Raw genomic sequence first — 17,156 nt, 5'->3', positions numbered from 1 at the left:
TACAACTTTAATTCATGATACAAGCGAGAAATTTTATTACCTATCCTAACTTTTGGCTCAAACTACATAGTCATCTTAAAGCAAACCCAAAAGTAACTACCTTGGAGCCTTTCCCACAGTGCTGGTGGGCCCTGCAGATCTGGAACTCTCCAGCTCCCATTCCCAGCCGGGCAAAGACCCAGGGCCCTGCGAGCCTGGATACTCCAACATCTACGAGACACTGGGGCACATGAGAGCTCAGACTTGGCTGAGAGCTGCAGTGTTAGAACCACTGCACCAGCCCTCATCTGGCCCAGGATCTCCCAAGTCCTCGGCCTCTGTCTACACTTCTGGAATGACCAGTTACAGCTGAATTGCAGCTAGCCTTTATTTCCCATTTGTTGGAGGGACCACTCCCTCTGCAGAAGTCCCAGGGAGGCCACTGCCCCCCGAAATGTGGGCAGGTGGATGCTCCTGCAGGGCACCATCATGATGGGAGGGGCGGCTGACCCCAGCAGCCTGAGCACCTGCTCTGGTTCCAGGTCCTGTGGAAGATGCCAAGGCGCAGACATGACTGGACTGAGCCCCCCTCACAGGCAGTTGTAAATGAATAGCTGTCAGGTGAAGGTGCTCACAACCTATTTATCACTGAGATAGGTCACAGGTGGTGCAGGTCAATCGAGGACGAAGACCAAGGGTGCTCACGTGAGAGAAGCATGGGACCTCTGTGTTCAGAGGCCCTTTGAGACCTGGCTTCTCAAAGTGTGGTCCATGGGCCATCTGTCTCTGCATCTCCGGGAGCTTGCTGAAATGCAGGATCTCACCTGCAAAGGGCTGAATGTTTGTGTCCCCCCCAAAATCTATATTTTGAAGCTCTAATCCCCAATGTGATGATATCTGGAGGTGGGGCCTTTGTGAGGTAATTAGGTTTGGATAAGGTCATGAGGGTGGAGGTCCCATGATGATAGTGGTCGCCTTAGAAAGGGATGAAGAGGCCAGAGCTTGCTTGCTCTCCATCATGTGAGGACACAGCAAGAGGCAGCTATCTACAAACCAGGAGGAGCCCCCTCACCAGAACCCGACCACCCTGGCACCCTGGTCTCGGACTTCCAGCCTCCAGAACAATGAGAAATAAATGTCTGCTGTTTAAGCCCCCCAGGCTGTGGTATTTCATTACAGCAGTCTGAGCTGACTAAGACATCATCTTGCTGAAACAGAGTCTGCATCCTAACAAGAGTCCCAGGTGCTCTCCTACACACAGGAGAGTTCAGAGGCCCTGCTTGAAAGATGACCTCATCCTGCCCCTTTACTATACCACGGGGGAAACCCTTGACTGAGAGAGGCTTTAGTTTAGAGATTTGCCTAAAATCAGCCAGCTAAGCAAGTAGGAGAGGGAGGATGGGAACCCAGGGCTGCTGGATCTCAGGCCAATAAGCACTGGCGGCCCGGAGGGGCTCGGACCCCCGTGGTAACATGAAGGTCAGACCACAGACATCCTGGGTTCCAGACCAGACCCATGTTCGAGCAGACCGTCGGGAGACAGAAGAGTCAGAAGACCCTGTACTGGCAGCACGGGGCCGGCACGAGTAAGCAGGCTCGGAGGGTTCGTGCAGAACACATCCTGCCGACCTGCCGGAAATGAAGCCAGGCGCTCTGCGGCGACGAGGGATGTGATCCACTCATCAAACCAGAGCAGAGAGAGATGGGCCAAGAAAAGACAGGGGAGCCAAAGAGCCCGTTTGCTGAACCAGAGAAGTCCAGAATCCCAACAGTCATCATGTGGCTAAGCTTAAGGAATTAAAGTCTAAGACTGGAAAGTTATCTGTTCCAGCTACTCCTCAGCCCCGGCAAGAGGCTGTCTGGCCGCACCGTCCTGCTCCAGTGGTGGGATCAGCTCCATCGTCGGAAACCTACCCCTCACCTTCAAAATGCTGACTCACTTTTAACCCAGCAATTTGAGTTCTGGGGCACAAGCTGCAGGAAATAAACTGCAAATGTGGAAAACACTAGATGCACAAATGTGTCTCACAGTGGAATGTATCACAAAGTAGACTGCGATGGTCTGTCTGGAGATTATAACAAGAGGGGGAAACGACCCATATACCCCTGACTGAGGCACGGTTCTCTGGAAGAGATTCTCTGAGCACACGGTTTCCACAGGGTGCCCATAATAGGGTGAGGCACAGGGGGACCCACCTTGTCAGCCAGGTCAGAAGGATCAGTCCCGACAAGCCACAGCGTGACACACACCACAGCCAGATACGTCTTAGCAGGGATGGGCCAGAACATAAGTATTTTTGGCTTCGCGGGCCATGTGGTGCAATTACTCAACTCTATCACTGTGGTGTGAAAGCAGCTGTAGCCGATACACAAATGAATGACAGGAACTGCATTCCGATAAAACTTTATTTACAAAAACAGGCAGCAAGTCAGATTTAGCCCCAAGCTGCACTTGCCGATCCCTGATCTCCACCTTCACATCTATTAACTTTAAATGGCAAACCAAACCAAACAAAAGGAAATGTCCTAAAATCCAACCTCAGGAAATGGCTTAATAAGCTAAACCATTTGAAATTGACTCATTCGATCCATATTTATCGAGTGCCTGCTGTGTCAGACGCGGCTCTGAGTGCTGAGGATAAAGCATGGAGCAAATTAGCCAAGCATACTGCATCAGAGGAATGTATTAAAAATCTACAAGAATTCATTTCACTGTAAGGAAAACCCTTACAATGCTGTGTGAAAAGCAAAATACAAAGACCAAACAATGTTTTAAAAAACACACAGTGGAAAAGAACAATGAAATAAAAATATTTAAATGTGGGGCTTCCCTGGTGGAGCAGTGGTTGAGAGTCTGCCTGCCGATGCAGGGGACGTGGGTTCGTGCCCCGGTCCGGGAAGATCCCACGTGCCGTGGAGCGGCTGGGCCCGTGAGCCATGGCCGCTGAACCTGCGCGTCCGGAGCCTGTGCTCCGCAACGGGAGAGGCCACAACAGTGAGAGGCCCGCGTACCACAAAAAAAAAACAAAAACAAAAAAAAAAAACACACACAGTGGAAAAGAACAATGAAATAAAAATATTTTAATGTTTACCTTTGGCTGGCTCAACTACCCCTTCTCTCTGTTTCTGTTTGTTATTTCATATAATCACATATTACTTTTATAATAATAACAGTCCTTCCGTTGTTTTTAAAAGAGGAAACCCGTCTTGATTTTAAGCTAAGGTCTGTGTCCCTCCTGCAGTTTCCGCGGCTGCCCCTGAAAGCAGTCAGAAGACAAGCCGCTCAGCCCTAGGTGTTCCTACGCTCACCAGGGAGGGCTGGAAAGTTCAGCACCTGGGACAGAGCCCCAGGCCCCACCGGAGCCCAGCAGGAGGGCAGAGAGCCACCCCAGGTGGCTGTCCACACCTTTCCTCTCTGGCCCTCCTGCTGGGTCCGTACAAGGCACTTGAGCCACACCTACCAGAGGAAACAGAGCTGAAGCAGGGAAGAGACTGGTCCCCTGAGTCTGATCTATTGCACATGGAAACAGTCCCTGTGGCCCAGCAAGGGAGGACAGGCAGTCAGATTGTTGGTAAAAAGGAAGTAAAAACAAATATTGCACAGATCCCTTTACCCACATTATTAGCTGGGGAGAGACTGGCAAACATGCCGGTACCAGTCACAGCAACACCTGCTCCTAATTGCTCCGCCCGCGTTCTCAGAACACGTCAGCTGGCGTCTGCCCTAGGAGAAAATCCGATATTTTTAACAAAGTCTTAAATCAGATGGCGTCCTTGATGAGTAATTTCTTACGTGTTTGCTCTTTGAGGCTAAAAACAGCACACCTCTAAGGGACGTGGCTGTCACCAGGGGCTGGTTGATCAGGAGGCCCCGCTTCAAACAGCATGACTAAGAGTTTCTAACTCCAGCAGCAGTTTCCAATGTCTTCTTTCATTTATCATGTATTTATATCCCATATACAAGTGTTCAAGTGCTTTTAAAAGTCCACACATCCACTTCTTTACGGGTAACTTTTCTCTTTTCCAAATGTTCTTGTTTTTAAAAAGTCTCTTGTAAAAGAAAAATGTGTGTTTTTTTAAAAAGAGTACATCTCTCTATGCTCTAATTCTCCCACTTGGGAAGTACTTTAGGCAAAATACCTACGTTTAAAACATCCTGTTCTCTTTAAGGAAACTGTCTCTGGTTTTAGGTTCTCCTGCAAACACCAGCAGCCCCTTCCCACAGCCTGGAGGGAAGTGCCTCTCTGCAGCAGCCGGTCTGACGCACCAACTCGCCTTTCGAACCGGGCACTGGAGGTCTTGTCCCACCTCCTTCCATCCTGGCCACGCAGAACGGCCCCTGCTCAGTGAAGACCTGATGGGGGGGCTGCACCTGCCCAGGATGGGGCAGGAGGCGGCCCTGGAGGGGGATGCCTTTAGGTAGAGGCTTTGGCACTGCAGATGCAGCAGGCTAGAGCCCTTTGGCGTGGGACCACTGACTCCCCTGAATCCCTAATGGAGGAGGACACTCTCTGACGTTCCACACCCTCTTCTTTCAAGGTCAAGATCAATGCCGGTATCATCATGAACTACCCTGTAGCATTCTAGTGGCTGTGTGCCTCCTTCAGCCCAGGGCAGTGCTTCTCAGAGCTTGAAACAGCCATCCTGAAATCACTGAGCCCCCCAGAGGCAGGAGGCAGTCAGGCTCTTCCCCACTGCCCCTCCCTGAGCCCCTCTGCACCCCTGATCCCAGACCCCTGCTCACAAACCTCCCATGGCTCCCCGCTGCTGATCCAAACCCAGACTCATGGCATTAAAAACCTCTCTGCCCGGCCTGTCCCACTGCCTGGGGCCCACGCCTGGCCAAGTTGAGCAGGCCACTGGCCATGTACACACCTTGTATCCCCCAAGTCGAGCAGGCCACTGGCCCTGTACACACCTTGTATCCCCCACATCGAGCAGGTCACTGGCCCTGCACACACGTAGTATCCCCCATCCCGTGTGACTGCCCTCTGCCTCCGTCCACTCATTCAGTCACCCACGGTCTGATGAGTGCCTACTATGTGCCAGGCACTGTTCTAGGAGCTAGAAGTCAGCAGCAAACAAAACAGACAAAAATCCCTGCCCTGGAAGAGCTTACATTCGAGGGGATGGAGACAAGGCAAATAGACAAGTAAAATCCATAGTGTGCCGGGTGATCATAAGTGCTATGGGGAGAAAAGAGGTGGCAGGGGGACTAGCGAATGCCAGGGGTGGCTGGCATGGTGGTCTGGGAAGGCCTCACTGCAGAGGTGGCATTTGAGCAGAACCCTGTAGGAGGGAGGGAGCCTCTCCATAGAAAACTGGGAGGAGAGCATTCCAGGCAGAAAGTGCAAAGGCCCTGAGGCAGGACTGTGCTGGTGTGTTCTAGGAAAGGCAAGGAGGCGGGTGGGGCTGAGGCTGGGCGGGAGATCATGAGGCCTTGTGGGCTGCCCTAGGGACACAGCTTTTCCTGTGAGTGAGACCTGAGCCTGGAGGGTTCTGACCAGAAGAGTGACACATCTGACTTCCACTGTCACAGGCCACGCCGGCTACTGTGTTGAGAACAAACCGTAAGGGGTCGGGGGGAGGTGGGGGTGTGGTGGGGGAAGACAGATACCAGAGAGGAAACTACTGCAATTATCTGAGCAAGAGACAACGGCAGCTTAAACCCGAGTTACGACTGGGTTTGCTGATGGTTTGGGTGTTGGGGGGATGACAGGAAGAGTGGAGAGAGGGATGATTCTGATGGTTTGGGCCTGAACAACCAGAAAGATGGAGTTGCCGCTTTTTTTTTTTTTTTTTGGCCACACTGTGTGGCATGCGGGATCTTAGTTCCCTGGCCAGGGATCGAACCCATGCCCCCTGCATTGAGAACGTGGAGTCTTAACCACTGGACCGCCAGAGAAGTCCTGGACTTGCCATTTCCTAAGTTAGGGAAGCAACAGGAGTGGCAGGCTGTGGTGAAGGACGGGAGTGGACATCACTTCTCTATGGGACTGACGGTGACCAGCCTTTAAGCCCCAACGGGAACACTGTCTCCTCCGAGAAGCCTTCCTTACACTGAGCTGAACTGAAAGCTCACCCGCTCCGAATGCCAGCCCCTCCCTCCCCACCACCCCTCCTCTCACTCACATACACACACACACACAGAGCACTTCTCCACCCCACTTATTTGTATCCACATATTATCCCCCTGAGTAATCTGAGGCTGATTCATTTTATAACATCGGGAAGCATTTGCACACAAATATTTTTACTAATATTTATTTTTATACTAACAAATATTTTTAGTAATACGCTGTATAGAATTGCACCTATGGTGCTTTAATAATCTAACAACTCAAGAATGTTCTTTCAAAACATCTAAAAATTATGCTTCCCACTGATTAAATATTAAGTGGTAATTATTCCATCTCAAGGGTCCTATATATAGATGCTGACCCACCTCCAATCATTCAAAATGTCCAGGCAAGCTCTCCTGGAAAGGCCATGTGAGGAAGAGGGGTGTTACCTTGCTGGTCCTTACGTCCCAAGCTTTCATTTCAGAGCTGAAGCCGCCACATACGAAAACGTTGTGGTCTCTTGGATGAAATTTCAAGGTAGTGATTCTAAAGTCACTTTGACCACTGAATAGCTGGGTTCCTACAACACGAAAAGAGAAGAGAGGGTTAGAAACTACTCAGATCACAAACTAAATACCTTAGCGCTAAGATGACATCTGATATGGAGCCACGGGAAAGCACAGCCCACCTGGGCCTGAGGCGGCCAATGGAGACTTTCTGGAAACGCAACAGCGGCGGCATTTGCCCCTCACTCTCTGGCCACCCGGTCCTCGATTAGCTGAATCCCCCCACCCCCCAGGGATAAACGAGATGCCTGAATCCACCTCTTAGGTGCTCTGTAAACATTATGCACATCAACTCATTTCAAGCACATAATCCAGTTTGCAGTTGAAAAAACCAAGACTCAGGGAGACTGAATAACATTTCCAGAGCTACACAATTAATTTTGTTAGATTATTTACTGGGAGTCTAAAAACCAAAAGCAGGGGCTTCCCTGGTGGCACAGTGGTTGAGAGTCCGCCTGCCGATGCAGGGGACGCGGGTTCGTGCCCCAGTCTGGGAAAATCCCACATGCCGCGGAGCGGCTGGGCCCGTGAGCCATGGCCGTTGAGCCTGCACGTCCGGAGCCTGTGCTCCGCAACAGGAGAGGCCACGGCAGTGAGAGGCCCGCGTACCGCAAAAAAAAAAAAAAAAAAAAAAAAGCAGAATGCTCCAAAATGATTCTTTTTAGGATCAGCTCCTTACAATCACACCCTCATGATAACCCATCAATGGTTTTCCATAGAGCGTGGCCAGTGGGGTGGCATCAGCGTCTGGGCGATAAATGAGAGTGTGACGTCACAGTGGCTCAGGCCACAGGTTGGAGGGGGTGCGTGGACCACCTTTTCTATCTGCCATGAAACTGCTGTCAACTGCTCCTGGATGCTGTGCAAACGTCTGCGTACACACACATACCTCTGCTGTGGAAACTGTCTTCCAATCACTGAGCTCTCTTAGAGGTAAGCCATAAAAACGCCAGAAATGTCGATCATTTAGAACAGGTCAGACTCAGGGAACAGATCTTTTGTGCTGAGCCCAGGTCTCGAAAGCCAGCATGCTTTCCTCTACACGGTGCCACAGCCCAGGAGGGACAACCTTGAAACCCTTCCCCTGGACTGAGGCAGTGGGCAGTTAGGGACATAAGAAGCTGGATACCAATGCAACGCCAAGATCTCAAGCATCATCTCCTCTTACGGGGACCCAGGAAGTACACCTGGTCCTTCAATTCAGAGAGCGCTTCCGGAAGGCTGCCCTGCTCCGTGTTTAGGACCACACTGTAGTTAAATGCTCCACCGGCTCACCAGGTAAGGAAATAAAAGGCATCAATTGGTCCTCTTGAGAGTTACAGCAGAAGCCTTGACAAATCCAATTTGCCTAGATCCTTGGTCTCCAAACTTGTCTGACAGTACATCCCCCAGCCATGAGAAACCCTTAGGCACATACCGCCAACACGTGTATATTTATTTATGTGCTACTGTACCAATATATTATGAGTATAAGAGCAATTACCAAAAAAAGAACATTTTGAAAGATGAGACAGGATAAAATAAACAATATTTTAAAATATATTTTAATATGCCATTTACTAAGAGTATCAACAAACCTCTTGGAAATTATTAAATCAAATGAGTTATAATAATTTTAGTAAGAGCAACAGGACTGAATATGCTTCCACTTTTTTAAAACGTAGGGACCTTTTTGTGACTCAGTGATTTGACAGTAGCCCGGTTACAGCTTAAGTTTACACACTGAAGTCTGTCAGAGCCCCAAAACCTCCTTCCAGAGATGTGAGGACCCAGAATGGAAGACGTTTACCACCAGCAACAGGGGAGACATTTTCCGCTTCCATCTACCACTGATGCAAAGGATTTTGTGAACAATTTGCTAATAAAGCTCCATTTCCCCTAATGCCAAATAATGGCTCCTGCCACTAATCAGAGGGTATTACTGTATATTCTCCTATTTCTAACAACCTAATTCAAAATCCACTGAAATTTTCATTTACAGGATTTTAAAGCAGGATTAGAAAAACACTGTTCCCAGGTTAACAGTGCTGACACTGAAGTTTTTAATAGGTGACACGTTCACATCGTTTTTGGCAACAAAAATTACAGAGTGGTATAAACAATTAAAAACATCTGTTTTCAAAGTGTTCTCTCCAAAGTGCAGATTTCTTGGAAAGAGGCTACTCTCTTGTTCTTTGTTCAAGCATCACCTTTACCTTGATGGATGACTAAGTGTGTTGATTTTTTTCTAATATCTTCTAAGGGCCTACAATTGGCAGTCAGTTGTCATCAGAGAAAACTCTGGAAACACTTGGCTTTTTGTAAATGAAGACTCTATACCTCTTTAAGCTCAACAAGCCCCTTAACTATTTTGCTACAAAATGCAACTCACAAAGATTTCCACGGTCATCCTATGTCATCACAATGCTGTCAAGACCTGGCCAGTTTGGGTCGTTGCACTGAGTACGGTGACGGGACTATAGACAGCAGCCTAGCTGTCCGAGCTGAGAGAGCAGTTAAGGCAGATGTGGTTCTCTGCCTGGTGGGATGTTGAAAAGCCATTTCCAACTGGAATGATAAATAGCATTCTGTGGCAAGAGGGACAAAGCTTGATATCCGTTCTTAAATTACAGGAGTATTAAAGAAGGACTGACGTGAACAAAGATAGGGAAGACATGATTCACCAACAGGAAATGAGTTGTTCTAGGGGTAGTGAGGTAACTTCTCAAATTATACCAATATTGCTGTCATAATACTGTTTTTCTAATAAGTAAAGAACTCTTCTATAAAAGCATGAGGAAGATGAGCAGACTTGTCGTATTCTGTGTGCTGTGTCCCTCTCATTAGGTCAAGAGACAAGCAACACTCTCAAGTAGACCAAAAAAATCACTTCCCGAGGAATTAGTCTAATTGGAAACCTGGTATTCCCAGTTCTTATTCTTCTTTTCCTTTCCTGAAACTTGTCTGGGACCCAAACCCTTCCTCGCCTTTTCTGCTACACTTCGGGGTCAGAAAGCAAGCGTGACATGTCCGGTTAGCAAGCCCCCCGCCCAGGGAGGATGGAGCAGGGGGCCGCCCGCCCGTGCGGTACTGCGTGCCCTGGGGATGGGCTTCGTGCCTGCAGCGCTGGCTTCAGGAGCTTCGCTCCAGCCAGGGGGCTGGGAGAGCCACATGGGGGCTAAGGGCGAGGGACTATCATTACATCCCTTCGATGGAAAAGGAGCACAGATGTCGCTGCGACCCTCACACCGGCGCAAGAAGGCCCCTGTAGGCCAGAAGTCTTCTCTCCAGACAGATACAGCTGTGCCTAATGCCGACTCCTTGCTCATTTGGAACTCACTGCCAACCCTTAAGTCCAAAAGGAAAAACAAACTCTATATGCCTGGAGAAAAAGTTCTCCCTGTTTCTTGGACCATAGCATATACCATATGCTTATTTCAGGAAAAGCAGTGAATTAGCCATGTTTTTTTCAAAAAGTGCCGTGACAGTCTTGCCAATAATGGGGGAAAAGGATGAGAGGAAAAGTGAAAGTCGAGTTGCTAAAAGATAATGACTGAACTTTTTTGCTGAAAAAATGTATTTTTGACTACGTTATTCATGTCTAATCTATGTCTTTTAAGTACTAAAATTTTCCAGTTAGAAGACAAGCTGTAATTTCTATTTTTTCCTACTTTTACTTGTAATAACTAGGCCTTCACTGTACTTCTTTGTTAAAAGGGACCAAAATGAAATTTTTCCATTTTTGAATAATAATTACAGATACCTATTGGGAAACACGAGGTAAGGAGGTCTGGGGCGAGACTGTGGCTCAGAAATCAGGACCCCAGCCATTGTCACTCAGCAACCTGTTCAAAGTGGGAGGTGATACAGCAGAGGGGTGGGGAGTCACACACACCCGGGTCCCACCCCAGCTCTGTCACTTCCAGTGGAGCGACCTTGGGCAGGGCCCTTCCCTGCTGTGTCACACGCCCTCATAAACACACGTCTGTCGGGAGGGCTGTACGGAAAGCATTCTAGAGGGCCTGGCAGACAGCAAACAACAAAGGGGAGAACTCTTACAGTTTGAAAAAAACTAAACCTCAAATTATTGAATTCACCCTTAGTTAAACTGAAAGCTAAAACCAAGGGATATGAGTTTTTAAGAGCAGGGAACTTGAGAGATTACTGACGTTGAGTTTTTGTTCTGAGGCTATGAGAATACAATGCCTTGGGCTGCCTTTACATTTAGTTAAAGAGATACAAATAAAGGCTGGTAAATATTTATCAGAAACTGTCTTGAAGGTGATAGCCACACTGGAGGTGAAGGTCCTTTGCTGTCAGATGTGTTCCTACTCTGCAACTTTTCATAAATGGAGTAGCTTTTTTTGTTTGTTGTTTTTGTTTTTTTTAATTTTTCTTTCTTTATTTTATTTTTTTTATTTTTATTTTTGGCTGCGTTGGGTCTTCGTTGCTGTGCGCGGGCTTTCTCTAGTTGTGGGGAGCGGAGGCTGCTCTTCCTTGCAGCGCACAGACTTCTCACTGCGGTGTCTTCTCTTGTTGCGGAGCACAGGCTCTAGACGCGCGGGCTTCAGTAGCTGTGGCTCGCGGGCTCTACAGCGCAGGCTCAGTAGTTGTGGCGCACGGGCTTAGTTGCTCCGCAGCATGTGGGATCTTCCCGGACCAGGGCTCGAACCCGTGTCCCCTGCATTGGCAGGCGGATTCTTAACCACTGCGCCACCAGGGAAGCCGGGAGTAGCTTGTTTATCGCATCCCCTCCTGGGCAATGCTACTTTGAGCGCAATGGTTAGTTGTATATAACCTTTAACCGTGAGACTTACCTGGCTTGTTTACATGTTTGTTATGGAAAATTCCATTTATTCACTGCATGCTGCTTATAAGAAACCTAGTTTTAAAATATTTAATCCACTAACACTGACTTTATTGATCTTGTTCTAATGAACTCAACCAGTATAAAAGAGCTGTTCAGACTCTCTTGGAGTTATAGGAAAAATCACTTCTTTTCCTCCTTGAATCCATAATGATACAAATAAACTATAAATCGCCATTAAAACAAAAACCTGTTTAAGACAGAATGGAGAAACTCAACTGGGTCTCTTGACACGACTAGCGCTGGCAATGCACCGTCACCAATATTGCTATGATAAGGCAGCTGGTAACACTGGCCGTGTTCCTCCTCGGGGAGCCCCCCTCTTTCTCAGGTGGAGACACTGAGCTTCCCAAGGTGACCACCTGCGTGGCCAGGCAACACTGCCTGTCAACCCTAACGCCTACCCTGTGGGACCCTATGGTCACGAGGGCTCCAGGGCCCTGAGGGGCCTCCTCTGTCCCAGCACGTCTGGCCCCCGGCCCAGTTCCTGGCACATAAGAAGCACTTGACACAGGTCAGGTGAAACCCAAGTACGGGTCCGCAAGAAAGAGCAGGGAAGCTCATGCCCTCCTCTCCAGAGAGATGGCGCCTATCGCCTCCAGGCCTGCCTGGGGCTTGCACGTGTCATGCCACAACCCTGCGTGGGAGGTGTAATTACCCCGTTTCTCAGCGTTGGGGGAATGAGGGATGGAAGCCCAGAGAGGTGAGGCCTCGTCCAGGGCCTTGCGAGTCGGCCACGCTGGGACAGAGGCTGGACCCCTGTGACCCCGGAGCCCGCCCGCGAGCGATTCGTGACCTTTCCTTCCGCTGAGCTCTGCGCGCACATCCCAGGCTCGGGAGCCGGTAGGGGAGATGCTGACGAGGGATTGGCTGGTGCTGTCGGCTGGTGGTGATTGAGCTCGTGTTCCCAGGCAGGCGGTGTATGACTCATTCCGTGAAAATCAATATCGTTACACTCACCCTCTGGGAAGTATTCAGCCAGCCGTAAATTTAACCCTCCTGACTCAAAGTTAACGAAGAAAGGAGCTTACTAACGTTCAAATCAAACTCTGTGAATCAGAAACGAGCGCCATCTTGGCACGCCGGGCAGAGTCCCGGGGAGGGTCCAGGCCAGAGTCAGACGGGCCCGCGTCTGCACGCTCCCTGTAGGTAAGCCAGCAGCCCCGGGATCCGCCGGCAAGCCTCTCAGATCCGTGGGCTCCTAATACGCGAACTCAGGAGAATAAATCTTACCTTCAGGGCTTGTTGTGAGAATTAGAAATAATGCACGTAAGACAGCAAGCCCCAGACAAACGACAGGCCCGACAGACAGCAGCTCCAGCGGCAGCAGTAGCCACAGAAGAAACAGCAGTAGCTGTTGTGGAAATTTCTTTCATATCAAGTTTGGTCACTGCATTTCATTAACTGGACAAGACTGAATTTTCCAAAATTAAAAAAAAAAAAAGTTCTCAACTTGCAAACAGGTCCCAAAGGTACAACTTAAGTTGGTTTTCTGGGACTCAGAAGTCACCACCAGGACAACGAACAAGCCGTGACTGTGTTTAGCCTCCGGGGTCAGTCAACAGAGGTCGTCCTACCTACAAAGGGAGCCAAACTGCAGTGCGATGACAATTAAACACACACACAGATAAAAACATCACCTCTGTGCAATAATGGTAATGAATGAAATAGTGCCGTTGATTAAAAACCACCTTTGATTTATCCAGAGGGCTGGCACGAGCTTAACTAGAGGCAGATGACTAGTCAGAGGTTTGTGGAGGCGTGGAAGGACCTCGAAGGCAGGTTCTAAAGTGTGAGATACGGGGCTGGCAGGGGCTTTACTCAAGCTTGGTAACATCTGATTTAATATCCACAACTAGGTCAGCTTCTTACTCCAAAGCTGTATGGAAAGAGGGGGAGAAATCGAGGTTGGGACTGGAGAGAAATACTCCTCAGCAGAGGAGAAGAGCGTGGGTGGGAATGGGGACGGGTGCCCGGGATCAAAAGGGCACAGCCTTGACTAGTTTAAAGGAGGGCTGGGAAAGGGATGCTGGTGAAGGAGCGAGCTTAGGAGAAAGTGGGACTCCACTGTGTAGAGGAGTCTGCGGGGTCCCGCCTGTATCTGTGGGACGGAGGACAGGAGGGCAGGCGGCTGCTCCCAGGGCAAGAGGGCACTGGAGGGGCGGCAGCCAGGGACCACCATCAGCTCAGACCTCACTGGGGCACAGAGCTCTGCACAGCCTCCGTATCTGGATCTAGTAGTAAAACCCCGAGGACCAAAGGAGCAATGACACGAGACGTGCCCACACCCTCGGGAGCTCCATATCCATGCCCGCTGGCAGGCGAACTTCCTGCTGTCCGCGGGCGCGTGAAGGACACCTAACCGGGTTCCTCTGAGATGTTCCAGAAAACAGTCATGGTGCTGGAAAGCCTAAAGGCTGGAAAAGCCCAGGCCCCTCTCACCAGCGCCTCCCAGGAGACCCAGGGTCAGGGGGCGGCACCACTCTGAAGGCTTTAGCCCAACAAGGAGCCCCCCTGCAGCCACTTCTCCAAAGCCAAGTGAGCCCCTGACACTCTTCTCCAGGCTTTTAATATGGACGCTTCTCACCCTTCCTCTGACAAGTGTTTTAAAATCATCAGGGCAAACGTTTCTCCTGATGGAACGGCGGCTGTCGATAGCCGGAGAAGCACGCTTCAGCCAGTCACTTCATCAGAGGGATCAGTCTGGGCGCGCTTTCTTCCCAGAGGCCCCGAGTTATCCTCGGCAGGTGGTGAGCCAGCTGCCCGGGTGAGAGCGGGCTCCCCCGGAGTCGGCTTAAGCAAACTGTTTGGTCACAGCCCAGAAACACACGTGCTTGAGGGCACCCACTCTTGTCCTTGAACAGCCAAAGCCTCTGCCAGTCACACGGGCTGGAGCTGAACCCCAGCTCTGTCACTGCAAATCATCAAACGCTCCAAGCCTCAGTTTCTGAGCCCATGAAATGGGGATAAAAACACTTCCCCCATAGGTTAGCATGAAGACTAACTATGTAATAAGCAGAGAGCCTAACATCCACTTATTCATTCTGGCTTGGTACAGGCCAGGCAGGGTGCCGGGAACCAGGGCTACACGGCTCACAGCCTGGCCCACAGTGAGCACCCAGCCAATTTGTCACTCCCCTTTTCCTTGGAGCATTCCTGTGATGGAGGCCCCAGTCATGATGCAAAAACAAGGGAGACACCAGAAGACACTTCTTGGAAAAGAAAAGTCATGATCATTTATGGGTCCAGTCCCAGTCGGCCACTTGGGCCCATGCACCATGACCCCCACGGAAAGACACAGGGACCCCAGAGCAGAAGGAGCCAGGCAGGGGCAGGGGCAGCAGGCGCGGGAAGCGGGGTCTGAGTGAAGAGGACGCCCGCTCGAGTGAAAGGCACGTGCCGACCCATCACGAGGAGGAAGCTGCTACCCTGCTCAGGCCATTTTGTCATGGAGCAGCGGAAGACGTAGGAGAGGCTGGGAGACCCTGAAAGGCGGTCTTCCTGCTGGTCTGCCCCCAGACCCACATGTGGGATCAAGAGCCACACCAGTAAGCTGGCTCGGGGGGACCTCTGGGGGCTTTTGGAACTGAGCCACCAAAGCTGCCCCATTTGGGGACATGGTCCAGCCACTGCGGCTCTCTGGATGCTCAGAGGAACACGGCCATGATTTCCTACCTTCTGAAGGGCCTTGTGGGGCAGGGGCGGGGAAGGGAAGGGCAGCCTTTGCTGAGTGCTTGCCGTGCAGCAGGCACTCTGGATACGTTATCCCAGCTGTTCCCCTCCATGACCCCAGCTGCTGGGCATTGCTACCCATCTCACAGATGCGGAAACGGAAGTAAAGGAAGCTTCCCCAAGGACGCCCGGCTTGGGTAGGTGGAAGAGCCGTGTCCGCACCCCATCCAAGTTCCTCCTACCACACTGGGCTGCCTCCAGCATCCGGGAGCTGGGACCGGGTGGCATGGCCTGGATGCCCTGGATGGGCTGGACACATGTCAGGAGAGCTGACTGGGCACAGGAAGGACAGGGTGCCCTGCCCATCCAGGGCCCTGGAGGCTCCAGGGAAAGGACCATCTCCTTTGCAGCCAACAAATGCAAAGTTCGAGGCCTCACACGCCTCCGAGGCCTTAACATCCAGGCTGGGGGCGATGGTCTAAGGGGTGGAATCTGCAAGAACCAGTACCACTTAGAACTGAACGAGCTCAAGCTCTTCGGGGGCTTTTGAGGAGACTGGCTGATGTGGTGTGCTGGACAGCTGACTCATAAAGCAGGCGGCACTCGGGGCCCTGGTGGAGTCGAAGACCAGCGCTCCCCGAGGCCGCCTCAGCCTAATGCACCAGAGACGTTTCGTTAGGAAGATTACAGACTGAAATGATAGCACCAAAAATAATTAACCTGTGAGCAGATTTTATTTAAGTGTTGATTCATGGTTGTTCTCTAAGCCAACAGCCCGTCAGAACTATAAATTAACGAGATAAAATGTTGCTGGCCCTCCGTATTTCAGGCCGGGTATTGACGTTTTAGAATCCACAGATTTTTAACTGTATTGACTGAGGACACCAGGATAAATGGCCTTGGTGCCAAATTCCCATTAACGACAATGGGCACCGAGTGACTAATTCCCAGAGCACTGCGGTGAGAACGCCCTGCGTTGCTTTCTCCTGGCGGGGAGTTCTAATTAGATTGAAATGGAACAGCCAAATCACCAAGGGCGGAAAGAGGCAAAGCAAGTGAAAAGGAAGATCAGAGTCGGTGACGAGAAAGGACAGAAGTCCAACGAGGCCGAGAGCCACGGGGGCTGTACACAGCCCCCCGCACACCCTGGGCCAGGTGGGGTGCCGGAATGCGGCGTGGGCGTGCATGCAGACCCCACTCCGGCGGCCCCTGATGAACCCACCCCCGCCTGGCAAGGGCCTCCTCAGCTCTGCCTCATGTGCATGCACGCTGAGCAGCTGCTCCAAGCCAGGCCTGGCCAGGTGACAGAGACACAAAGACCACCTGGATGGGCCCCATCCTCAAGGAGCTCCCACACTAGCCATGGAGATGGACACAGAAACCAACAACCCCTCAGTGACAGAGGCCCCACCCAGGGGCTGGAGGCCTTCCCCAAGGGCAAGGCCAGACCCCTGGACCCTACCCACCAAGCAACAAAGGACATCCAGCACGCTGAGCACGGTAGCCCCAGCCCAGGCCCTGTACAAGTAGCTGCTGAATGAATGAGTGGGCCTTCAATAGGCAAACCAGGTGGTGAGCCCATTCCCAGCAGAGGGGTGGAGGGCAAAAGTGCCCCCTCACCTCCCCGGGGGGACGGCAAAGCCCTGAGGGCAGGGCCATGCTTCCCCTGTCCCACCCAACACACCACAGCTAGAGGAGCAGCTGGGACCGGGCCAGACAATGTTCCCTCCAGCGAGTTCTACCACCAGCTGGGCAGGGCTGCCACATCCCCTCCTGAAGCTCCCCACCCAGCCTCGGGTCACCCCCAACCCTCTACAGCCACCAGGGAGACCTGCCCAGGGTGCACATGGAGCCATGATTCGCTCCTGCTCCAAACTCAGCAATGGCCCCCTACTGCCACCTGCTGTGGCAGTGCCTAACTGGCCAGGTGAGAGGACTCTCTTTGAACGTCTGAAAATGTCAGAGCCCCCCCCACTCACTCACTCACACACACACACACACACACACACACACACACACACACACACACAC

At 51.1% G+C, this 17,156-nt stretch overlaps 1 protein-coding gene across 2 annotated transcripts in view; it reads right to left on the bottom strand.

Annotated features, from left to right (window-relative positions):
• Positions 1-17,156, bottom strand: part of WDR25 (WD repeat domain 25) — a 144,478-nt gene that overhangs the window by 40,643 nt on the left and 86,679 nt on the right. For both annotated transcript variants that reach the window (XM_029236563.1, XM_029236564.1), the window contains exon 4: positions 6,491-6,621. In XM_029236563.1, the coding sequence (XP_029092396.1) occupies positions 6,491-6,621 (131 nt within the window). The remainder of the gene's footprint in view (positions 1-6,490; positions 6,622-17,156) is intronic.

The sequence above is a fragment of the Monodon monoceros genome, unplaced genomic scaffold (assembly GCF_005190385.1).
Source record: "Monodon monoceros isolate NGI ecotype Baffin Bay Population unplaced genomic scaffold, NGI_Narwhal_1 Super_Scaffold_21, whole genome shotgun sequence".
Classification (NCBI taxonomy): domain Eukaryota; kingdom Metazoa; phylum Chordata; class Mammalia; order Artiodactyla; family Monodontidae; genus Monodon; species Monodon monoceros.
Note: the sequence above shows the minus strand (reverse complement) of the source record. Positions and strands in the feature narration are given on the sequence as shown.